This window comes from Suncus etruscus, chromosome 2 (genome assembly GCF_024139225.1).
Source record: "Suncus etruscus isolate mSunEtr1 chromosome 2, mSunEtr1.pri.cur, whole genome shotgun sequence".
In the NCBI taxonomy this organism is placed as follows: Eukaryota; Metazoa; Chordata; class Mammalia; order Eulipotyphla; family Soricidae; genus Suncus; species Suncus etruscus.
In genome coordinates this window covers 122,946,719-122,973,470 of record NC_064849.1, presented here as the reverse complement: position 1 = coordinate 122,973,470, position 26,752 = coordinate 122,946,719, and the positions used below count along the sequence as shown (strand labels likewise).

The 26,752-nt window shown below is 37.4% G+C and overlaps 1 protein-coding gene across 1 annotated transcript; it reads right to left on the bottom strand.

Moving 5' to 3' along the window:
- Nucleotides 1–1,640: 1,640 nt before the first annotated feature.
- Nucleotides 1,641–25,243, bottom strand: SHISAL2B (shisa like 2B). Its single transcript, XM_049768840.1, has 3 exons — nucleotides 25,039–25,243; nucleotides 18,163–18,320; nucleotides 1,641–1,946 (listed from the first exon to the last, which is right to left on the bottom strand). The coding sequence occupies exons 1-3, from the start codon at nucleotides 25,227–25,229 to the stop codon at nucleotides 1,810–1,812; spliced, it is 486 nt and encodes a 161-aa protein (XP_049624797.1). The 5' UTR covers nucleotides 25,230–25,243; the 3' UTR covers nucleotides 1,641–1,809.
- Between the last annotated feature and the right edge of the window lie 1,509 nt (nucleotides 25,244–26,752).

Here is a 26,752-nt window from a genome sequence, read left to right as displayed (position 1 = left end):
AAACAGCCAATAGAAATAGATATTTTTATTCTTGGTAGAAATGATCAAGTTTCTTTTTTGAATTTGGTTGTTGGGTTGGGAACTACACTTGGCAGTACTCAAGACTAACTCCTTGTTCTGTGCTCCGGAACCAGTCCTGGCAATGCTCAGTGAACCTTCATATATACATATAAAATGATAAGGATCAAACCCAAGTCAGTCAAGTATACTTTACCTGCTGTGCTATCTCTAGCTCCATGATCAAAAGTTTCTAACCCAGAACTTTATATGCCCAAGGACAATAAGGTATTGTGTATTATTGTTTTTCCTATCAAACTATATTTCAGTGTTTTGCCTGTTTTGTCATTGTGAGGACCACAATGGTGCTAGGGGTGGGGATCACTGCAGATGACAGAACTTGCATAGTACGTATGCACTCTACCACTTAGGGCATATCCCCTGTCTGTTCAGCACAATTTTGTTTTTGTTTTAAAATCACACCGAGCAGTGTTCAAGGGTACTCCTGGCTCAAGAATTGGGAGTCATTTCTGGTAGTACTGGGGATCATATATGGACTTCCCTGTAAGCAAAGCTTGCACTCCAGCTTGTGTGGAGCTCACTTGCTCTCTGGTCCAGTCTTCAGCACATTTAAAAAAAAAAAAAAAAGCCTGTCTTGAGCCAGAGTGATAGCACAACAGATAGGGCATTTGCCTTGAATGGGGCTGACCTGGGTTTGATCCTAGAAATTCCATATATCCCTTTGAGCCTGCCAGGAGTGATTTCTAAGCACAGAGCTCAGAGTAACCTCTGATAGCCACTGGGTGTGGCCCTAAAAACAATAGAAAAATGCCTGTCTGCCAACTACAAAAGTTTTGTACAACATGAATGTGTTCATTAGAACCAGCTTAAAATTACAGCTTTTTACATAATTCCAGAATAAACTCAAGTTTGTTTTCTTAAACTAGTATGTATAAAAATCATTTAAAACAAGTACTGCTTACTTGGGACCCGAGACCCGAGACCCGAGAGGTAGCACAGTGGTAGAGGCTTTGCCTTGCAAGCAGGGAGTCCAGGATAGATGGTAGTTCGAATCCCGGCATCCCATATGGTCCCCCATGCCTGCCAGGAGCTATTTCTGAGCTCAGAACCAGGAGTAATTCCTGGGCACTGCTGGGTGTGACCCAAAAACAAACAAAAAAACCAGAACAAACAAAACCAACAACAACAATTACTGCTTACAGAAACTAGTTTTATTTCTAGATGCCATCATGTTATTACTGTCATAGCCTTAGGTGAGACTAGGGAGACAATGTGTTTATCTTAATAACTTTCAGTTACAGGAGCAAGACATAACACAAAAGCTGAAGCAATTACTAGTGCCAGAGTCCCAAGCTCCACTAGAGTGATGGGTGTGGCTAAAACAAAAAAATGTTTTTCAGTATAAAAATTTTTTAGCATGTGTCAGAGATATAATACAGCAAATAGGACATTTGCCTTGCATGTGCCAACCAAGGTTAAATCACCAATCTCCCATATGTTTCACTGAACCCTATCAGGAGTAAGCCTTAAGCATTGCCAGGCATGATTGAAAAACAAAATTTTTCTATGAACTTAATCAGTAGTAGATTTTGTTATAATAATCTCATGGTAAACAAAAGTTATTGAATATTAACTTTTATAATATATCCACTCTGGTTGTTTAATAAATTAATTGAGCCATCAAACTTGTGAATGTGAGTGGTGAATATTTTTAAAAGAATGAAGCCAAATGGTATTTGAAATGCTCTCTTTATTTGTACTGCTCCATCTTTTACAACACGGAGTTTTCATTTAATAAGCAATGCTGATTTGTGTTGTGTGATCCACTGTTTTTTCTTGAATTATATCTTCAGTTTCATAGGCTGTTTCATTTGTTGAATTTGATGCTGCATTTGAATTGGGGGCTTTGGTTTTTCTATCTGAGTTACCTGCAAATATAATAAACAAAACAAAGTAAATAGAATATAAGCCAGAATAAAAGGTAAATTCAAAAGACAATTTATTATTTTTATGTCTCATTTAGGCACCGATAAAAATAATCTTGCTTTATAAGGGTATGACATGATGGGAATGTAAATTTTTACACTATTTTTCTTTATAGCCTGAAGTGTTCTTGTTTTAAAAAGCAATTTAATATAAAGTTTCCATGGAAATAGTCTAAAAGAAGATCTAAAATGTATCTACAAAGAAGTTTATGGGCTACTTTTAATACCAAAACTCTACACACCTTACATTTTCAATGAAAGAGAACTGCTAAATTTTCATGCATAACATATTATGTAGTTCTTTCATTTGAAAGAATTATTTCCAAGAATATCTTAATTAAATCACAAGTTCTCAGAATATAGTATTAGTCAGAAAGTATGTAAAATTATATCAGCAAAATAATAATATTAATACTTACCCAGTACTTAATCTCAGTTTATCTCTACCTATTCCTTTAGGATCAAATGCAAACTCAGACTGAGGATTGAACCTACATTCCTCTCCTGGTTCAAATTACTCCACTCTCCTTCTACTCATTTACATAGGATATGTAGAAATATGGACAGTTTTCCTAAATTCACTTTGCTTGATATCTCCCTCACTTTCTCTCTCCTCTATCATTTATCTCCTCTCTCTTTCCTCTCCTCTATTCTCATTTTCTCTTTTCTATTTCCATCTCTCTAAACTCATCCTTATTATCTCTGTCTCTTTCACTATCTCTCTCTGAACACCCCTCTTGCCAAGAGGCAATATTTGCAAATTCTGAAGGATGAAATATTACCACAGCACTCAGATCCAGAATGTGGCATTGCACTCTGGGTTAATATTAAAATATTGTAGGGGCCAGAGCAGTGGCTCAAGGGGTAAGGCGTCTGCCTTGCCTGCGCTAGCTTAGGACGGACCTCCCCCTGCCCCGCCCCCCACATCCCAAGCCAGGAGCAATTTCGGAGCGCATAGCCAGAAGTAACCCCTAAGCGTCATCAAGTGTGGCCAAATAAATAAATAAAATATTGTAAACTTGACAGGCATGCCCCATAGCTGCAACCATATCAGCTCATTGGCCAGCTTCATAGACTTATTCTTAAAAGAGATGAAACCTAACCATGAAACATCATGGACACACCAGTCACACAGCTAAAAAATAGGCACTCTCAGGAGAAGGGGCAGGCCACAACCCTGCACTGCTTAAGATTCAGATGAGCCCACAACCCACAATTGCCTGCATACGAGTAGCTCAACTTCAGCTTTTACCACTGATCTCTGCAGACACATAACCATCAAAATTCAGGTATTTTGGCTGAACACTCTAGTGTCCTCTAAGAGTGAGGTAGGCAATCAACCTTCCTAACTTCTAGAAGCCCTGCCACAGACAGCAGCCTCTATGCAATCACAGAACTTGAAATTTCTGGACCACGTGGCCATATATGACACCTTCAGATTTTTCTATACTGACACTTTCATAGGAACACATCAAATTAGATGTCAAAATAGCATAGAAACCACCAAAGTTTAACAAACAAAAGCAACATCACAGAATGACCAACTAGGAAAAATTCACTAAGAGCTTCATACAATAATTTAATGACACCCCATTGTGAGATACAATAATTTTCAGAAATTTTCTTTTACTGAATTTTGTTTTGATAGTTCCATTACCACTTAGTTGTAAATAAGCAAGATACAGTAAGTTATTTTGTGCTTGCCATGCAGGCAGGATTGGGGTAGGTAGGAATCCAGGAACAATGGTGAAGGGAATGTTGGATTGATGTAGGAATATGGAATATCAGAAATAAATAAATTATAGCAACTATGCAAGCTATGGTGTTAAATAAAGTAATAAGTAAAAAAAATAAATTATTGTAAACTTAAATGGTAAACCTAGAATAGTACAATATATATTTTTAATTTATTTAATTTTAATTGAACTTTTTATGGTAAAATATATTATTTAATGTCCGATTTCTAAACATATAGGACTGTTCTTTGGATATAGTTTTAAAGTAAATTTATTTTAGGCATAACATTCTTTTATCTGAAAAATATCCATCTGCCCCATCATTAGACACAAGTGTTTAAAGTGCAAGGGCCTGGAGATAGTAGTTGAGGGTACATGACCCAGGTTAAATTCCTGCATCGCCCGTCCTCTGTGCATCCCTGAGTGCAGCCCTAGAGAGATGTCCTGGAACACCTGGTCCTGCAAAACTGAAAAACATTGCATCCTTGGTTGCTATATCAAACCAGTGGCCCAATCAATCAAGAATCACCAGTGAAAACCCTGGATCTCCTGAGCACTGCTTGTTAGTTCATCCCAACCCCAAGACACAAAATAAGAGTAGTAGAGAAACTACTTCATGAATATATCTTCATGAATAACTGAAATATTATTGATTGCCATTTGTAATGTAGCCTTTAAAATAGATTCATTTTAACTCACTAAACTTATAGAATATAGTTTATATGTAAGCCTTTGAAGTTATTTCTACTCATATAACATTTGAAAATCAAATTAAAATATGTGTATGTTTATTTTTATCATGCTTAGCATGGCTTATACTCCAATTTCATAACAGCCAAAGGTAAAGGATATAAGATGCAAAATAATTTCATTATCAGAGTAGCATTTGTATTGTAAGCATTTCCTTTATCATCCAAAGTGATAATGTTTCTAAAAGCCCAGGATATTGCAATTTTGGTTCATTTAAATCTTTCATGTCTTCTGTTTTTTTAATATTAAAATTCATAATGTTTTAGTCAGACACTCAATGTATTTTTTTTACCCTACACAAGTTTTGCTTTTGTCTTTTTATGGAAAATAACTTATCAAGTTACTTTTTCATTCAACTATTTTGAGGTTATTTCTAGTCATTACCCATTTGGCAGCTCTAGTTTCCATAATGGTTATTCTGGCAACAACTGAAAGTTAATCTGTCTGCTACTCTCAGATTCAAAGAGTTGTAATATGCATGATATTGTATAACAGTTATTGTGTTAAAAAAAACTAATACGTATGATAAAGAATATTATGTTATCTTCACCTAGGATCTGTGAAAAACCTATTCTCCAGGCCTGACTAATCACTTGCCTTCTAGTTCCTTCTAATTACTTCAAGAACAGCCAAATACAGACTATTTCTTAGATTTGCTTCTTTAGACAGGCAAGTCTCCTAACAAAACAAATTTGCTACAGGAACAAGAAAAGATTTGTCATAAACACTGTACTGACATCATTTAAAGCAGGAACTCTGATTAGCAAGTCAACATGCCAAATGTTCACTCTGCCTACAGATTATAAAAATCCAAAAGTGCTTTTCAAATGTATCTCTTTATAAGTTAGAGTAATTGGACATGTGAAAAATCTAGCAGTGTGTGGATTTTGTGATAACAAGCCAACTGTATCCCTGTGGAATTATTTAAAGAGAAATAAGAACTCAAAGCAACCTTTCCTTGTTTTCCCTTAATAAACATAGTATTTTAATAAACAGAGATTTATTAAGATTATTTATTATGATTTATTAAGATCCATTAATAAACACATTTAACCAATGAAGTAGGGATAAAAATCTACTGCCACATTGTAGTCACAAGATTATAAAATGCATTCAGTTTTTTGTTTTTGTTTTTGTTTTGGGGCACACCCAGTGGCACTAAGAGATTACTCCTGGCTATGAGCTCAGAAATCACTCCTGACTGGAGGACCATAAGGGATGTTGGGGATCAAACCCAGGTCCGTCCTAGGTCAGCCATATGCAAGGCAAACACCTTACCGCTGTGCTATCTATTGCTCGGACCCCAAAATGCATTCAATTTTAAAAATATAAATATACTATATACCATTTGGGATTTGTCACACATAAAGGGTTTTTTCCTTATAAATTCTTTTTCTTTACCTGAGTGCAGATTACGAAGCTCAAACATCACACTTTTTCTGGGCTGACATTTGCTTTTTCTACTGGTGGTTGCCCATTTTCATTCTGTGCTGCGGTCTGGTCCTCATATATAAATATCTTCTGTCCTTTTATCTGTGCCTCTCACATTGATGCTTAAATTACATTTTTGGCTTTTGCCAAAATTTAAATCCAATTCATCAAACAAATCAAATGTATCATGTAAATCAAATTGATCAGACAAAATTCATCAGACCTACACCATCACAGACTAACCAATATATTTTTTCCTATTGCTGACAGTTCAATTTTGCATGCATTTTCAGAGTCATTTCTCAAGGATTCACTTATCTATAACTCTTCTGTGAACTCTGCTCTTCTCTGCCATTTCAAAATATCACAGGAATGCTGGAGACCTCTGCAGGGCTTCATTTCCTGCTTTTTTGGCAGCTGTATAAGCTCTTCTGTCATTATCTCCCTTATCCTAGCTTCTGTAACACCATCCTGCAGTGTCTAATTATTAATCAGCTGGTTCACTGCATCATTCAGTAGAAAAATCTACATTTTCCAATCAATCTTAAATTTACCCCTAATACAGTTTTTATTTAATTTATGAGAGAACATTTCTTTTCAATACACATGATCACTCCAAGTTAATTATGAAGTGAGTAAAACTTAGCTAATAACCTATTGATTGATCTACAGACTAATCTCATCTTTGGTGAGATTAAGGCCTGTCTCTTAGGGATAATGGATATTGTATGTAAGTATAATTAAAACTTTATTGTGAAAGTTAGAATTTTAGACCAGTCCTTTTGTTTTGTTCATCCTTCAATGAATGAAGAGTGCTATTCAAAAATGTCTTTCCCACTCTTTTTTTTTATTTCACAATTTATTTCCTTCTCCATTTTTTATATTGCTGGATTCTTACAATCATTGTCAACAGGGCTCCCCCCCAAAATGTATTAGGCATTTTAAATCCTTTGCACTTCTTTTCACAAGGAAATTCTGTCTTTTTAGTTTATTGGCTCCAGCATGATCAAGGACTACTGAACCTTGAACCCTGAGAACTCACAAATACTAACTGATATAGTGATTTTAATATTCTAGAACACAAAAAAGAGTCAAAGGCAATTCCAGGCTCATTTTAAGTAGAAATGTCCCTGTAACAGACAAAAAGTGACCTTTTTGCCATTGAATTCAAATACCTAATCATCTACTAAAGCCTTTTTAAAACAAAGAATGCCATTATAAGATAAATTTAAACTTTCTAATTCAACAAGAACTTTGAGCAGATTTTTGGAGGGCTATTATAGCTCCAATTAAGAAAACAGTTCCTGAAGTTTAGTTATAAATTTAACACAAAACTCATCAAAATACTAAATGATATTTAATATTTGAAAGCTTGAGCACAACAACTGAGTAACCAAGAAACTGAACAGAAAAAATGGAGGAAAGAGAGCCTAATGATTACTTAAAGAAACCATATAGTTTCAAAAGTTTTTTTCAGGTATATCGTGGGCTTAAAAATAATTGACTGATGGGCAGGATGTACCGCCACAATACAGCAAGAATGATACAGTTCCATCCCCAGCAACACACATACACACACACACACACACACACACACACAAATTGACTAATAAATTTAATAGTACATTTGGTCTTAAACAGAACCCCTATTGGGACAAGACTAACTAAGATCCATCATTGGGCTTGAACTTCAGCCTGGGGCCTGGAGTGTATACTCTCTTCCCAGGGCTGCTGATACTTTTATCAAGGAATAAGGAAGCTGAATAAGAAGGATGATCTTGACCAAGAATGAAAATAATAAATGAATATCTAGGTAAACAACTCCAGTATAGGCTGGAGAGATTGTAATGAAGGACAATTGCCTTGTACGTGGCTGAACCAGGTTCTATCCCAGAAACCCAAATGGCCCCCACTATCTGTGACCTCCAAAATATAAATATATATAAACCCTAGTATACCTATAATTTGTAATAAAGATAAGATCTTAAATTGATAAGGTAGACTATTCAATAAATGTTCTAGAATTCCAGGTTTATTAAAGCACTCAAGAAAAACTTTAATCATGTTTTAGAAGGAAGTAGGCAACTATCCTTACATCTTATCATGAGGCAAGAAATGAAAGAGAAAACTACAAAGGAAAAATATCTACAATAAAAAATTATGGCATATATAAAACTACTATAGATAAATAACTAAAAATAAATCAACTATGAAGAACATTTGTATTATATTGAAATATGTAAGTTAATGTATAGAAAATTAATTAGGGCAAGTAAAAAAATTAACATTTACACAGGAAAATGTGTGCAAGATGGGAATACCCAAGAATCAAAAAAGAAATAATGATAAATATTAAAATGCCCACTCTCAATACAAATTAAATTGATTTAAAATAATTTTTTCTCAATTAAATAGCAAACTATGTATTTTAAGTTGATTGCTCCCCCAAAGTGATATTTTCTTGAAAGGCTTATATCCAAATTCTTTTAATATGTGCCTAATTTATGATTGGTCAATGTACTTCTACTGGAATTTCTTAGCAATGCATGCTAAGAAATATTTAGCTGCTCCATATATATATATATATATATATATATATATATATATATATATATATATAATGGGAAAAGTGAAAGCTATTTTAAGTCAATAATTTTATGAAACTTTCTATACCCAGAGTTAAGCTTCTTTTAATTTACTATTGAGAGGTATGGCAGTGACAGAGGCAGGAAGTGGTATTTGGGCCTCGTAAGCAATGCTCTTGGGATCTGGTGGCCAATCCTCATGATACTCAGACAACAAAACTGGATTGTTCAATCCAGACCTAGTGATGTTCTAGGGCCTCCATGGCTAAACCTGGGGGTTTTAGGAGGTGTTCATTCAGTGCTGGGGATCCAACTCAGCACCTTGAGTTTGCATGGCATGCACTCAACCTTTGAACTATCTCCGTGGCCAGCAGAGTTTGGCTTTAAAACACCATTCCCCATTGAAATTCACCAGATTTCTTGGCAATGGCAGCTTCCTGGGATGGATTAGGCAAGATCCTCTGGAATGTCTTGGACAGAAAGCAAAAAAATGCTTTAGAAGTACACATGTTTCAGAGTAACACAATGTCAAATTTAATGAGTAACTCAGGTTCTAATGTGACCCAAGAAAAGTTTTTATTCCAGTTGAATGAGGCAGTCTTTGTGGAAGATAACAGACCCTACTGAATTTGTCCAACATCTATTTTATTCAAAGTCAAAATAATCACATGATTTTCATTTTCTCATCTGCCTTTAATAAAGATACTAAAAAATACAAGGTTGGGGTTGTCTACTATTCACATATAACTGTATTATCACATTTGGCCAAGAAACTTGACTGAGATCTGTTCTAATTGTCATTAAAAGCACTGCTTCTACTCCTGGCTCTCGTACCCTCTTCATCATCCCATGAATCATAAGCAGCACTCATATGTGAGAAAATGTTATTGTTAGGGAAAACACCCATCATAATGTGCAAATTGAAGTTCCCACAAATGTTAAAAATAATCCATGAAACTTTAAAACTTTTTAAATGTTGATAAGGCTAAAGCAGATCTTTCCACTCAAGACCTTAGAATTCTGGAGACATGATTCTTTCATTAGTGGGGTGAAGGTGGGCAGTGAGATTGCATAAATGTTTATATACACAACAGGGTGAAGGCTGGCCCGTGTTCCATCCCCCAAACCCTTCTTTCTTTCTTATCTATCTTCATGGGTTCTATCAAGCAGAGGTTTCTAAACTTATTTGACTTACCACCCCTTTTCAGAAATAAAGAAAAGAATATCACTCACTGTCTCCCTGGAAATCAACCAACCTTTGTTAAAAGAACCAAATAGAAATGAGTCTTCAAATTGCACCTCGAGACAACTACTGCCCCTTGGATTTCACCTGTGCCCCACAAGTGACAGTATTACTCATTTGGGGGAACTGCTTTAAAGAAAGGTTTGAGAAGCAGGTATTCACCCACTGGAGTGCTTCCCAATCAGCCTTTAGTTCTGCAGCTTGCTAAGAGTCCTTGTCCTCAGGAGGGTCTACTCAAAAAAGGTGTCCTTCACCCAGTCATTTTCTGTTCAGAAATATATGTCCTGTACAGTGCAATTTATAAACCCTGGTATTCTTCTAAATATTGGCTTTGAAAACAGTCATAATTCAAGGCACAGAAGTTAAAGGGAAGAAAGTTATTATGGACACAATTTTCTAGCAATAGGACATCTGTACAAAGTGAGACCTGAAGAAAGTCCAGTTTAAAATCTGGGTTATAGGCAACTAGCCAGGATCTGCTATTCTCAGAATCAATTGAAAAATGTATAAGACCTTATATTGCATGCATTAAGAAGAAGGAAGCCATAGAATACAAACACACAAAGGAAATTTCTTGGTAAATAGTCAAGCTATTTTAGATTTAAACTTTTGTCATTTCTAGGAAGAACAACAAATAAAACCCAATGTCATAACTTAGCTTAAGTGTGTGAACAAAAACTGATTTTACTGCAGGTCCATTTAAGTTGCCTGTAACAAAAATGGTGTCTATTATAAAAATTATTCCAAAATAATGGGAGTTTCATTCTTAAGAACAGGGAGTTTGAAAGAAAAAAACTGGTGAGATCAATTTTCCTGCTGATGTAATGTTTGATTATGCAAATATTTTATTATGTTTCTAACTTTAAAGCTATTCCTTAAGTGGAATAAAAGACCTGTTTTCTCACTAGCTAGCTCTCTAGTTCTGGTGGAGTAGTTATTGGAAGAGAACATGCATATTTAACAATGCATCCAGCAATCTTTAAAAAATTATCATTTCTGTTCCACAGAACTGTAGAAGGACTAAGACACTAGCTTTACTTGCTGCCAAATCAATTTGATCCCCAGCACTGGATATGGTCCCTCAGGAACTGAGTGATTCCTGAGCACAGAGCCAGTAGTAAGGCCTGAGCACAGCCAAGTATGGATGCCCAAAACAAACAAAATTTTACTTCTAAAGCTTATTAAAAAAATTAAGCTTTTTTCTCTTCCTGTTTTAGTGATATTTATATTGCTTTTTGGTTCTAGACTCTACTTTGTCTCACTTACCTGGATGAGTCAACCCAAAGAAACAAAATCATTGAATTTGGAATGAGCAATAAGACAATGATCTTATGAAACCCTGCCTTAGTAATAATAAGCATTCAAGAAAGATATATGTAAAGAATTGTGTGACCTGAAAAGAACTTTGTTTTTGAAAGAGGCAGAGAGACAACATTTTAAGAAAGTCATACTATCTAGCTATATAGGAAGTATGAAAATAAATTTATCCTTAGCTCTAAAACTACAAGACAAATTAATAAACCAAATAGTGCTATTTGCTAGGTTTTTTGAACCAATATGAAATAAAATGCTGTAGCAGTTTCTATGAAAAAAATCAGAAAAATATTTTATTTTTATTTAGCAGAACCCATTGAATACAGAAAGCATTCAGCAAATGTTTGATGACTGTAAAGGTGACAATAACCATGCTCTGGTCACTTCCAACAGCCATGCCTACTACTTTACTCATCTTATTAATAAACATATGTTGTTTGTTTGTTTGTTTGTTTGGTCCAATCACAGCAGTGCTCAGGGCTTACTCCTGGGGATGTTAAAGGGGATCACATGCAGTACCAGGACTTGACCTGAGATCTCAATGTCTTAACACTTACTCTAGTTCTCTGGCCTTTATGTATTTTGGAACTGATTATACACAATTAACAAGAAAACATTGCCTATTTCCTTGGAATATTTTTTCTAGTTGGAGAGAAAAAGAGATAAAGATATTATAAGTAAAATAGATTGCATGTTAAAGGCAAATTCTTAGCAGAAAGTAAAAATAATCCAGATTATAAAATGTTGGGGCAGGAGAGATAGCATGGAGGTAAGGCATTTGCCTTGCATGCAGAAAGATGGTGGTTCGAATCTCGGCATCCCATATGGTCCTCCGAGCCTGCCAGGAACAATTTCTGAGCGTAGAGCCAGGAGTAACTCCTGAGTGCTGCCAGGTGTGACCCATAAAAAAAAAAAAAGATTATAAAATGTTGAGGGAATTAAAAGTGAGACCAAGAGCGAGAAATCCGGAAAGATGAAGACTTAAGGAATGGACTGTGTGACAGTTCAAGTGTCAGAGCTTATGCCTCAGTTTCATTCCTAGGACCACCTTCCAACATTCCACCCCCCCCCCAATTTCTTCAAAGTTTTGGAAGTCCTCTGGGCAATAAAATAATGAAATGAATAACAATAATAAAAAACAGTGATGAAATACCCCAATTCTCCTTCACTTTTCCCCAGCACTGTCAAGGGTAGCCCCTATAATACAATAAAGAATGAAGAAAAATGAAAGTCTATGGGGAAAGCATTCTGTAACATTGAAGAGAGCATGTAGAAGAGCCCAGAGGCAAAAGATTCAGGGAACAACACAAATCTTAGCATAAATGGGAATGCTAGGTCACAATCCAGACTATCTTATCAATTGAAAGAGACCAGCAGTAATTATGGTTTTGTATCGAAGAGCAACATACCCTGGCTTGGACAGGGGTCTTAAATGATGCAATATTGACTTATAAAAGTGTAAGTGATACAGGAGTAGAATTTTGTGTTGTTTTTGTTTTTGTTTTTGGATCACACCTGGCAGTGCTCAGGGGTTACTCCTAGCTCTATACTCAGAAATCGCTCCTGGCAGGCTCAGGGGACCATATAGGATGCTGGGATTTGAATCACCGTCCTTCTACATGCAAGGCATGCCCTACCTCCATGCTCTATCTCTGGCCAAAAATTGGGGTAGAATTGTACCAGAATGCACATACTACCTAAACATCCATATCATTTCACCATAATCATAGGATCTTTTCAGCCCATTCTTGTCTCCTAAATATGTCACTTCAAAACCTGCTCCCCTGGTAATCTCAGTTCTATATTTAAGATTAAGGGTTTGGGGGAGAGGTTAGAGGGTAAAAAAAATAAAATAAAATAAAAAACTAAGGGTTTGCTTCATGGATATTGTCTATTTTCTTGCTTTGTCTTTATATACCACCTATGAGTGAGATCATCTGGTATTTGTCTTTGAGACTATGGTTTTTAACAGGCCCACTATGGCTGTTATGTGGAATGTAGATAACTAGGGAGAAATGATAAAATGAAGAAGAGCCACTTGTTAAAAATGAAGTCTCTCCACCACTTTAATGTGCCCCACATCTACTGTACCTGAAGTGTTTGGCTACATCCATGGCCACATGACAGCTTTTCATCAAATTTTACATTGCTCATATTTTATTTCCTGGGCAAGGAAAGAAAAGAACAATTCTAGCCTAATTTCTCAGAGACTCATAGTAGGGTTAACTACCTGCAGCATAGTAGGAGCACAGAAAACTCAACAGAGGTAGAAGCCCACCAAGCTCAATGAGCAAAGAAAATAAATAAATAATCCAGAAAGATCAACTAGCAGAGGCAAAGAGATAGCACAGAGGTAGGGCATTTGCCCAAAACCCAATCAATCAATAAATAAAGTTTAAAATAAAAAGAAAAATCAACTAGCAACAATCAACTCAATAAATCCTCAAACACTGACTTTAGAGGTGCTATTTGAGGAAAGTAAATAAGTTCAAAAAAGCAATGACCCACAGTCAGCAACACACCAGAAAGTATGAGACAAACTAAGAAAGCTACAGGCTGAAAGAAAAAGCATGGTAAGTTACATTTTAAAAAACAATTCACTAGAAGCTCTGAGTAGGAAAGCAAGAGAAACTGAGGAATATAGGAATATCCAAGATGAGATGGAGGAAAGCACAGAATACACAAACAACTGGTGAGGAAAAGTCTGAAAATAAATAAAGGCACACTAGAGAATTATGTGATGATCAAGGGAAAGTTAATGAAGAAAAAGTAATTAAAGAAATTATAAATAAATATTTCTCAGTGTTAAGAAATACAGGCACCAAGATCCAAGAGTCTGGAACGGTTTCAGCCAAAACAGACTCAAATAAGAACACCTCAATACATTGTGGTCAGAATAACAAAGTTCAAAGATAGAGAAAGAATATTGAAATCAGCAAGATGAAAAAAGTAATTTACACACAAAGGAAATCCCATCAGAGCCACAGCAGATTTATCAAATTGAGACTCTATAAACAAACAAACAAAAAAAATGGAGGCATATCACCAAGAATACTTTATCTAACCAGTAATCATTCAAGCCTGAAAGTACAATAATAAATCTTCAGGGATATGCAACAGCTTAGGCAACTCATAGACTTGAAATCAGTGTAGCAAAAGTATTAAAGGAGCTTCTTTAAAAGGAAAAACAAACCAGTAGGCCCTTGATATTGATAATGGAATTCACTCCTGCAGCCTATGGGTGTCCTCTATTAGATTAAAAAAAGTTTGTTCACTCCTACTGAGGGATTGTATGTGTCTGCAATAACCAAGTAAAATTCACTTAATTGAATTTTATAAATCTAATCAGTTAATTTTTGATATCCATATAGTTTTCTTTTCCAGTCAGAGCCACACCTGGTGGCCCTAGGGGTTACTCTTGGCTCTTTGCTCAGAAATCACTTCTGGACTCTGGAGACCATGTGAGATGCCAGGGATTGAACCTGGATTGGCCACATGTAAGGCAAATGACCTACTCTCAGTACTATCACTCCCTCCCAATAGAGATTTTTATTATAATCCTTTATTCATTGACACAGACACTTAAGCAATATCTATAATGTGATATTTCCTAACATAAATATTCCCCTTTATAAAATAAAACACATTATTTATTATTTTATTTTATTCTATTCTATTTGGTTTCTTCCCTTATATTTTTCTTAGTTCTCTTAACTATTACTATATTTTACATTTGTAGATTTACCTACTTTATATAAAACTTAACATGCATAAAATTATTCATAATACTATTTTAAAATTAATATAACTGTAAAATATAATTTTGGAAAAATTTACTTTATCAATTTATCATGGATTTATAACTTTCTTTTTTTCTGCTTTTTGGGCCACATCCGGTGACACTTAGTTGTTACTCCTGGATATGCACTCAGAAATCGCTCCTGGCATGGGGACCATATGGGACACCAGGAGATAGAACAGTGGTCTGTCCTAGGTTAGCGTGTGAAAGGCAAATGCCCTACCACTTGTGCCACCGCTCCAGCCCCACATAGATTTATAATTTTGTGGAATTCTATGTGCTACTGTCTCTAAAATAAAGAAAAAGGAAAGAGAAATTTATCCCAAATATGAGATTAAAAAGAAACATACAAAGAAAACAAGGGATCAAAGTTGTCAGAACTGAAACATTTATCTACAGAACTAAGGATGAAGATGGTGGTAAGGTAGGGATCTCTGGGACACTATAGAAGTGCTTCTTGATAATGAATGTGATATTAGAATGATGTATGCATAATTAGTAGTATTTTAAATCCTTACTCACCAATAAAAATGGTATTAAAATATATTAATTTAAAAAGTAGTGTCTATGGGGAGTAGTAGAGTCTAGAATGTGCATTTTAAATCATACCACTAAGTGATTCTTAGACATGGTAACAATGGGCACTTGCTATTTTAAAAATTAAAGAATTAAGATCATAATCTAGGACTTGACTTTACCTGCAGAGATACCAGGTTGATACTAAAATCAGCTAACAACCTTTTCAGTTTGACTCTGCAATCTCCAAAGGATGCTTCAGAAGTTAGTAAATGAATGTGGCTCAGTCATCCCCTAGAGGACTCTCTTCTGCAGAGAAAACTAGAGCTATATCCATCAGTCTAATAAGACTGCAGAACATATGCCTCATAAATATATCTCAAAATTCAACTAAAGTAGAGCATATGGACAGAGAATTTTCTCAATTTTTTCAAAACAGTCTTCATATTCTTCCTGAAGTTAATGAGGATTAGAAAAAAACTGAGAGGGGTAGTGCACATGTTTTGGATATAGGGGGACCAAAGTTTAATCTTTCCCACCCCCAGAAACTTCCAAGGAGTGACCCCTGAGAATCACAAAAATATCCCATAAGCACTGCTTAATGTACCCTACATACCCCCAACTAAAATATAATATTAGTAGAGGGACTGAAAAGATAAAAATATATATAAATAAGTAAAATTAAAAATGTAACTAGAGGGACTGAAAAGATAGTATAACAGGTTAGGCTCTTGCCATGCACATGTCCAATTTGATACCCATCACACCATGTTCCTGGAACCTTGCCAGGAGTGATCCCTGAGCACCATGGGTATAGCCCAAAATTAAACAAATAAATAAATACATGTGTAAGCATTTGTATCTTTTTCTATACTTTACATATTTCATGTTTTACATATATTTATACTAGTATGTAAAATCTACATGTTTATATCTATCCAATATTTCTTAAAATGTATATATTAAATATACAGTATGTCCCAGAATTAAATTTATGATGGTAACTTTTTAAATATACTAATAGAAATATATATTCACAAAAATTCAAAGAATTATTTTTGAGTTTCACAATGACAACAAAATTTGTATAACACTTAATAATTAAAAACATAAAAATAAGTTCCATAAGCCATATGTCATTTATTCTATTTTATGCTGATAGTATACACACAGACATATAGAGACACATACCTCTGTCAGTTTGTCTTCTATTCAAGAACAAAGATTATTGTCTTTGAATTTTTATGTGACTGAATTATTTTACATACCTGCTCTGAATTCAATAGACCATAGGTTTATTAGAAATGCGTAGATACCTTTTCAGAGTAACACAACACAAAATTATTAGATATATTTGCTAATTGTTCATATTATATATTTTTGGTTTCTTCAAAAACATTTAAATTTCAAGAATAAAACTAGAGATTTAACCCTGTTGAAAACACAGCAGTTGTACCCAAAACTGCTGCTTTAACAATGGCCCAGCTTCATCTCTCATTTATGATTCTTTGCAGAGATACCAATCTAACCAAACTCCAGGTATGCTGGTATTTGGGCTGACATCACCAGGACTTCTTTGGAGTAAGTGTGGGTATCCTCCCCACCATCACATACTTCTGGAAACCCTGGCAGCTGAAACCATGCCCACAAAAGCCACAGTACCATCAAAAGTGCTTGGAATTCTTGGAGTGAGCAACTCCATTAGTGGCCACATGACACCTTCAATTTTTTAATACTATCATCCCTATAGGAACACACCAACTTAGATGCCAATATGTATCTGAAGCCACCTAATGTTAAGAAATAAAAAACATAACATAACAGAATGGTTACAGCAACAAGAGTTTATTAAACTTTTAACAAAGACTTAATGATCTCATTGAGAGATATAATAACTTCCACAAATTTTCTTGTTGCTGTACTCTTTTCTTCTTTCTTTTCTTTTTAATAATTTCTCTCCTACTTACCTGGAAACAAATGTATTATGATAAATTACATCAACTATGTGATATGTGGTCTTTCAATGAAGTAATTTGTACAAAAAAAACCCTGGAGAGATAGTAAATATGTAGGGTGTTTGTGTTATATGCAGTCAATCTTGTTTCAATCACTAGTACCAGACATGGTTTCCTAAACACTCCAGATAGATCCCTGAGCATAAAATCAAGAGAAATCCCTGATTAATATTAAGAGTGGACTGAAATAAAAATAAACTAAATTCCAAGAATATAAAATCTTTATAATTTAAAGAAGCATAAATATATTAAAATAAAGTTACTGAACCAGTTTATTTTTTCACAATAATTCTTGATAGTCTGCTTTTTTTTACCGTAAGCATAATTTCTCTTAAATATATTAAATTTATTAGATCACTTTACTCTATTTAATGATAATTGTTTATAAGGGGTGGAGCAAAGATATAATAACAGGGCATTTGCTTTGCTCTCTGCCCACTTGGATTTGATTCCCAACATAACAATAGTCTTCTGAGCATTTTTCAGGAGTGATCCACGAGCACACAGCCAAGAATAATTCCTGAGCACTTCCAGGTGTGGCTCAAAACAAACAAACAAAAAGAATTCTTTATAATCCACAGTTTTTCTTTAGCACTATTTTATCTTGGAGAACAAATTTGATCTGAATGTTTTTAAAAACACAATGAACTGAATTTGTAAAAGGCATCACTTCACTGTTTAATTATATGATCTGTTACCTAGGTGCAGTTTATTCTTTTGAAAAAAAAAAAAGTACAGGTAATTGGTTGCAAATAATGAATACTAATTACCTTCTTGAGTAGGAGAAGTGGCTAGATGTTGAAGTTTAAGGCCACTGTCTAATCTTTGAGGCTTTGTATACAGAAATAAATAGCAAAGGACACAGACGCTGATGACAAATGCAAGTAAAACAAGAGCAGCAATCCCCAGTCCAATTAGGGCGCCAATGCTGTGAAAAACAAAGAGGCATATGACAGTCATATTAACTGGTTTGCACATCAACTAAAGAAAATGTTTGTTCATTTAATTCTTATTCTGTCATTCACCATCAAATAATAGTTTAGTATAAATAGTATATGATTAAAATCCACATGTCACTTTTTGTCTATCAAAAGTTTTCTATATTTTTCTATTATTTATATTCTAATATTAATGCAGAACATTATGAGTATTCATATTATAGGTAATAGGTCACTGGATTCTCTAAGCATCATTCAACAAAAAATCTCAGTTGAATAATCCTCTTTTTAGATTATTACAGAAGGATTTATTTCTGCAAAAATTGAGAAACAAATGTTTGCCAGAAACAGAAATTCTTTTTAAAAATGTATTGAATTGCCATTAGATACAGAATTAAAAAACTGTTGATGATTAAGCTGCAGTCATGCAATTTTCCAACACCCATTCCATCATTAGTGTTCATTTTCTGTGACCATTTTCCCATTTTCCCTTCGTCCCTCCCACCATTTGCCTCTACAACAAATACTTCTCTTTCTTTCTCTTTCTTCCTTTAAGCACAGTGTTTTGTGATACAGTTACTGAAGGTGTTATCAATCTTATCAATTAACCTCCTTTCAGCACTTCTTGTCTAGTGTGAACATTTCCAACTATTATTGCTATAGTGGCCCTCACCTATACTCCTCCTTTCCTAACAGCACACCCCACTTATAACTCATAACTTCCTTCCATTTCTATTGTCTTTGGTGAGCATTCTCATATTATGATAAATACAAATTCTTAGGGTGACATTTATATGAGGTATAATTTACTGATCTATTACCTAAGCAACTATTTAAAAAAATAAGGTTTGAATTTAAGGAACACAATATTTGTGACAGTTACATAAATTTCATGTTTTCTATGAGTTTTTACTTTCTAAAAGAGTTTAACATCCATGATTTTTATACTAAGGAAGAAATCTTTGTGCTTTTCTCTAAAAATTAAGGATGTAGCTAATTTTTAGTTCTCAGGTCTATTTTGGTAGGGTTTCTGTATGGTTCTAAATTTTTAGTTAACTTTACAACTGAACTAACATAGTTTACACATGTGTTTTAGCAGTACAATTTCTGAAAAGTATGTGTTATCACACTAAAACCACCACCAATGCGCCTATATTCTGCTGCTACAGCCTTTAGAATCCCATTTCCTACAGTAACCTTAGAACTGAGAGCTGAGTCCATGGTTTTCTGTTGTTTCTATTTTGTTTTGTTATGTTTTGTTGTTTTGGAGCCACTCCTGACAAAACTCAGGGGTTATTCCTGGCTCTGCGCTCAGAAATCACTTTTTGTTAGGCTCAGGGGGACCATATGGGATGCAAGAATTGAACTCAGGTTCGTCCCGGCTCAGTAGTGTGCAAGGCAAACCCCCTACCACTGTTTTATCACAGGTGTATCAACCCAAGTTTGATCCAAAATACTGTATGATTCCCAAAAATACTGGAGTGTATCTCCCTAATAGATCCCAACTAGGGTTTCCTCCAGCACCACCAGACTTGAGCATGGGTCTGAGCACCAAACCATCAGTTGGCATAGGGGAGCAGCCTCTTGTGGCTCCAAGTACAGCTTGGGAAATCTAAAGGGAAAATCTTCAACTGAAAAGGAATTCATAAGTTTAATTAGAGTTGATAGTCCAAGGAAAAGGGTTGGAAAAGGTGATTTAAAGGCTCTTAATTTCTAAATTAACAGAAAGCCAGTATCCTCAGGGAACACTCTGCTGGTAACAATCCTGTATTCACCCTTTTGTCTGCCACAGTTCCTGGAGGAAGACAATAATCTAGACTTTACATTAGCTTCCTCTTTTCTTCACACACTCCTTTTTAAGATTTAAAGATCCATTTACGGTTGTTTAGCAATATATATATATATATATAGCAATATATATATATATATAGTTATTGTCCTTCCGCCATGTTGTTACTGAGTAATAAATACTGAAAGTGGAGGAGAGTCAGTGTTTTTCAGTCCATGAGGCGAGGACCCTGCTGACCCCATGCTTTTCTCTCTTGTATCTGTCATGTTTTCTTAATTCTCAATGTGCCTCTGCTTCAGGCCCAATCATTTGGGTCTGGTCTCCTAAAAAAACTAAAACTGGGGGCCTGGAGTGATAGTACAGTGGGCAGGGCATATGCCTTGCACACAGCTGACCTGGATCCCTGGCATCCCATAAGGTCTTCCAAACCTGCCAGGAGTGATCTTGAGTGCAGGCAGAGCCAGGAGTTACCTTTGTGTACAGCCAGATGTGACTCCAAAACCAAAAAATAAAAAAGTAAAACGTGGGGTACCGAAGAGATAGCACAGTAATAGAGTGTTTGCCTTGTATGCAGTCCATCCAAGATGGCTGGTGATCTGAATCCTGGCATCATATATGGTCTCCAGTGCCTGCCAGGGGCGATTTCTGAGCTCAGAGCTCAGGAATAACCCCTGAGTGTGGCCAGGTATGACCCAAAACAAACAAACAAAAAAAGTAAAACATGGGTTCGATTACTGGCATCCCATATGATTTCCTGAGCACTGCCAATAGTAATTCCTGAGTGTAGTGCCAGGAGTAATGTCTGAGCATCACCTAGAACAACAACAAAAAAAGTAAAGTGTTGGTTTAAATTGAACAAATACAGTAAGCTTTAAATATAAAAAAATCTTTAAACAAATGAGACAATTTGAAGTAAAGTCATAAAAAGGGCATGATGCTTCTGCGTTCTCTTATATAAACATAGGTTCTTTATATGATTAAATCATTATTTCAGGAGTCGGAGTGATAGCACAGTGGTATGGTGCTTGCTTTGCACATAGCTGACCCAGGATGAATCTGGGTTTGATCCCCAGCATCCCAGATGCTCCCTCAAGCCAGGAGCAATTTCTGAGTGCATAGCCAGGAATAACCCCTGAGCATCACTGGTGTGACCCAAAAACCAAAAAAATAAAAAAATCAGTTTTCAATGAGTTTCAAAGTCATTGCTCTACTTTACAGAAACATTACTTTTGACTTGAAAAAAACTTTAAAAATAGCCTCTAAATAAAGCTGGAACTCCATGAATCTCTTAAAATACTCACTTCAATGAGCATTTGCTGAATTTTCTCTCCCAGGTAGCCCTGTGCTTTTTTAGTTCCTCAAAATTAGGGAATTAAGGACCTCCTAGTAGTTGAGATTATAAGAGAAAAAAATATGGTCGGGTAAACATAGAAAATAAATAGAATTATCCTTTCCTCTAGTACCAATATGATAGCTTGCTTTCAAACCTGAAGAGAGGAGTGAAGCTGCTACCACATAATAACACAATTTTCCTACTTAGCAACTCAGGTACCCAGGAAGAGCTACCACTTGATTCATCAGCAACTTCAGAATCTCAGTATAGATACTGATGACTTCTGGAACCCACAAAAATAGATATAGAGATAGATATAGATAGATAGATGGATGGATAGATAGATAGGTAGGTAGGTAGAAATAGAGATAAATAAATGGATAAATAGATAAATAGATTGAAAGATAGATGATAGATAGATAGATAGATAGATAGATAATATAGATATGTAGTAGGCAAGCAGGTAGGTAAGTAGATATAAAGGTACAGTTTAACATTTTGAATTGGAGATGGAGAGCTAAGATAACAAGGAAAATTAAGCTATTTTTACCTCCTTGCTGCATTCTCAGAGCTTAATAGCTAACAGAATTCCCAAATTTAATGTGGCCAGGACTGACACCATCAGTTGAAATTATTTTTATATTTCCCAGGGGCTGAACCGGTTTTGTCAGTGCTGAATTAAACAAGCTATTTGCTCCTTTGGGCCTTCATTATCTTGGGAAGGTTGTATATCTTAGTCACATAAAAACAATCCAAGAAAATGGGATTCCAGACATTTGACATAGGAGCTCCAGTCTTTTCTGAACTTGCTGCCTCTACTAATAATAACAAAGATTCTAACCTGTGTGTTTTATGGGATTTTTTTAAAAACACACATACAAATGCCAGTGCAATATGCATTGCTTTCCCAAGTAACAAGGATAAACCTTATTTCCTGAGATTCTGTTCCAATATAACTTCTTGTGTTTAAGCTGATATATTACTACCACTTCTGAGATTTTTTTAAATTAACAATACATAAAATTGCTTTTTTTTTGCTTTCTGAAATAATATGTAGAATCCTCTGCTATAAATTTGGGTGTGTGGCAAATTCTGCGTCATATCAATTTTTGAGTTTTGGGAAAGAAAACTTTTCTTACCTGTAGTGCTTCTCTTTTCTACAGACAAGAACTAATTGTTTTGGGGCCAGAGCAATTGTACAGCTAGTAGGCACTTGTCCTGCATGCGGGAGACCCAGGTGCTATTCTTGGAATTCCAGAGGATCCCCTAAGTGCCACAAAAGTGATTTTTGCGAACAAAATAAAACCTGAGGATCGCAGAGTGTAACCTCACAATGCAAACAACAAAAACAAATAACTAATTAGTTTCACTGATTAGTAACAGTACTGTAAACCACAATGCCTAAAGTTAACTGCAAGAGTGCCTGTTTCAAAAGCAGGCTTGTGGGTGGGAAGGAAATTAGGAACATTGGGAGAGAAAAGTGGACTCTGGTGAAGGCACTGGTGTGGAAATATGGTATGCCTAAAAATGATAAATAACGTTGTAAATGATGATGCCTAAAATAAAAATTATTTTAAAGTGAACTAATTGTTTTATAAGATCATTGGTGGTAAGGTAGGAAGGAGTGCTTCTCTTCACACCTCCCCACCCCAGTCCCACTTACTGTTTCTAAGTTAACAGAGTCCAACTCACATTTGCAAACTTTTAGAGTAAAGACAGGACAGGACTTAAAAATTAAAATGCCTGCACCTGCAGAAATAGTGGGCGGGAACAATTTTTCCATCAGTTTTAAGGGGAGTAAAATGGTAAGAAAACTCCACCTTAGACAGTCTCTTTACTTTTCAGGAATGACCAAATGGCCCAGGTGTTGCAAAGAGGGCTACCTGGAAAGGTTGTAGAGGGCGTAACCCAACTCTCCCTCTCTGCACACCTCCATTCTACAAGGATTCATTATCAAGCCATCAGAGCACACACACACACACACACACACACACACACACACACACACACACACACACACACTATTGAGGGAAGATGAGGTTAGGGGTTCTGGCCACGCACAAACTACGGTACTCAGCTTACTCCTAGCTCTCTTCAGGTTGGTGTGGCTAGAAGGATCTCTTGCAAGAAATGTCTAAACCCCCATACTATCTCCCTGCCCCTTTGAGATCTAAAGAATGTAGTCAATTCTTTCTCTCCCCCAAAGAGATTTTAACTACTCTACAGCAGATGCTACAGAAAAGAGAGGTCGTTGGCCCTGAAGATAGTGCATGCTTTGTATAAGCAGAGTACAGGTGTGATCCTAAGCTCCTCTGGCAGGTACTCTGGAAGCAGCCTTCCCTCCTGGCCCAGCACCTTATGGTCCTGGCAAAGGGGTGGGTGTGGGGGGACACAAAGAGAGCACAGAGAGAGACAGAGAGGAGATAGACTCAGGGAAGAGACAGAGGCAGAAAGAGGAAAGATACACACACACGCACACACACACACACACACACACACACACACACACACACAGAGCGAGAGAGACAGAGACAGAGAAGAGACAGAGAGAGACAGAGAGGAGATAGACTCAGAGAAGAGACAGAGGCAGAAAGAGGAAAGATAGAGACATACATACATACACAGAGAGAGAGAGACAGAGAGAGAGAGACAGAGAGAGAGGAAGAGACATAAAGAGGCAGGAAAGAGAGAGGAGGGAGAGGAAGAGAGAGACAGAAAGAGACAAGTGAGACGAGAGAGAGGGAAAGAGGAGGGAGAGAGATATAAAGAGGCAGGAAAGAGAAGAGGGAGAGGAAGAGAGACAAGTGAGACGAGAGAGGGAGAGAGAAAGGAGAGAGACATAATGAGGCAAGAAAGAGAAGAGGGAGAGACAGACAAGAGAGACGAGAAAGACAGAGAGAGTGAGATGGAGAGGGAGAGAGTGAGGAGGGAGAGACAAAAAGAGGCAGGAAAGAGAAGAGGAAGAGAGACAGAGACGAGAGACAGAAAGAGAGGAGAGAGAGTGAGAGAGAGACGAGAGACAGAGGTAGAGGTAGAGAGAGAGAGAGACAGAGAGAGACAGAGAGAGACAGAGAGAGAGAAAGAGAGGAGAGAGAGGAGAGAGAGAGAGAGAGAGAGAGAGAGAGAGAGAGAGAGAGAGAGAGAGAGAGAGAGAGAGAGAGAGAGAGAGAGAGAGAGAGAGAGAGAGAGAGAGAGAGAGAGAGAGAGAGAGAGAGAGAGAGAGCTGTCCCTAGGTTATGTGGTGTTTTTTTTTTCCAGAGCCTCAAGCCTAAGAGCAGCGGGAGAAACCCGCGTGCGGACACGGGGATGTCGGGACAGAAGTGCTCCCGGGGGCAGGGGTGTGATGCACCCAGAGTAGGGATGCTTCGGGGGCAGCAATGCGCTCCGTGCCCCTTCCCGAGTGCCTAGCGCGGGGTCTCGGCGTGGAATTCGTCCCCGAAGGAACCCCCAGTTCCAACCTCCCCAAGCAGGGGCGGGTCCCGGCTTCCGCGGGGAGCCCCGAGTCCCGCCAGGCTGCTCCGCCCGGGGTGGTGCTCGGGGTCCTCGGCGTCCTGCCCCGTCCGCCCCCTGCGCGCCCCGCGCCCACCTGAGGCTCCACATGTAGCTGTGCTTGTAGGGGAAGTAGCTGCCCGGCTCGCTGCAGCAGTACTTGAGGTCGGCGAAGCCGCAGCAGTAGACGAGCGAGGCGCCCTCGCCGCGCCGCGGGCACGCGAAGGGCTCCACGAAGCTGCGGTTGAGGCCGTAGTAGCCCGAGCACACCCGGCTGCCCTCGCCCATGGTGGCGGTGGCGGTGCCGGGCGCCCGGCGTCTGCCTGCCCGAGCTGAGCTGCGGGCTCCTCTCCGCGCTCCTCTCTGCGCGCCCCCTCGCCCCCTCTTGCCGGCGAGCGAGCGGTCCTGCGATCTGCCGCTCGGTGCCAAGCTCTCTGCTTGCCCCCTAGCCCGCCCAGCCCAGCCCAGCGCAGCCCTCCCGACTGACAGCCAGGAGAATTTCAGGATGGGCCAAGTGGAGTGCGGGGCGTGCCCACTGCTGGGCAGCTAGCTGTGCGTGGCAGGGAGTGGGGGCGTGTATGGGTTTGGATTTCCCTGGGGCAGGGGGTAGTGATGGGGTGTTGAAATGACTTCAGCATGTTTTGGAGGAGTGCTCCTGAAAGGATAAACTGTCTCTGTAAAAGAAAACAAAAATAAAAAAAATCAGGGGAAAAAAAGTTTCTCTGAAAGAAAGCCTCTTTTTCTAGGTTTGGTTAAACAGCCTGAAAAGTGAAGGAAAGGCAGGAACACCAGTTGAGAGAACTTTCTAGAGAGGCAAGCAAAAGTGAGGGCGGGTTTCGCTAATGAAATGGAGAACTTCATTCATTAAGTGCTGCAGAAACTTTTTGTTTGGCATTATTCTTCCCTCCCCTCCTCTCCTCTCCCCTTCTCTCCTCTGCCCTCCCTCTCCTCTTCCTCTCCTCTCCTCTTCTCTCTTCCCCTCTCTCACACACCTCTCCCTCTCTCTCTCTCTCTCCCTTCTACCACCCTCTCCCTCTCCCTCTCTCTTTTCCTTTTTCCCCTTTGTCCTCCCCCCCCCCCATGATATCCCCTCTCTCCCTTTTTAGTCCCTAGTTCTCTTGGTCATCTTGGCTCCCTTGCTCTATGACCAGTTCTGTCTTTCACAACTCCAGGAGAGAAATTGCCCTTCTCCCATGTTAGCTGCAGCCTACAAACTCGAGACAGTGTGAGCTGTGATTATGAATCATAAGTCTCGTCTATTTCAAGAATCCTTGTCCTGAATCTATTGACATTCGTGTTTAAAATTCAATGGGTCTATGTTTTAATTTGGCCAGTTCTTTTAGGCATTGGCTAAATCTAATTCCTACTTAGCCATTTCAGCTGTTCTTGACCAACGGGTATTATCTAAGCTACTTAGATAAGTTCAGTCCTCTCTCTTGGAACTGGGGCTCTGTTCTGCCTAGCAAACAGGAAGCCACAAGAAGTTAGGGGAAAAAAAGAAAAAGAAAAAAGAAGAAGTTAGGAAAAAGAAAAGGAAACAAGGGTGGAGAGATAACATTTTGTTCCTGAGGTTGATGGCATTCTCCCATTGTTTTCAGAGATACACTTATTCCTTAAAGTAAGATCTACTTTTCTGATTAAAAGCATTCCATTTTTTTTATGTAGCATGAGAATAGATGGAATTTCAACACTTGAAAAATAGAAAAGATGAAGAATCAGTACTGTAGGGAAGAGGCACAATGGAAGCAAAGGGTTGCTGCATCATTAGAGGCCCAAGTATGGTTTCAAAGTATAGCTCTTAGGTGGGACCA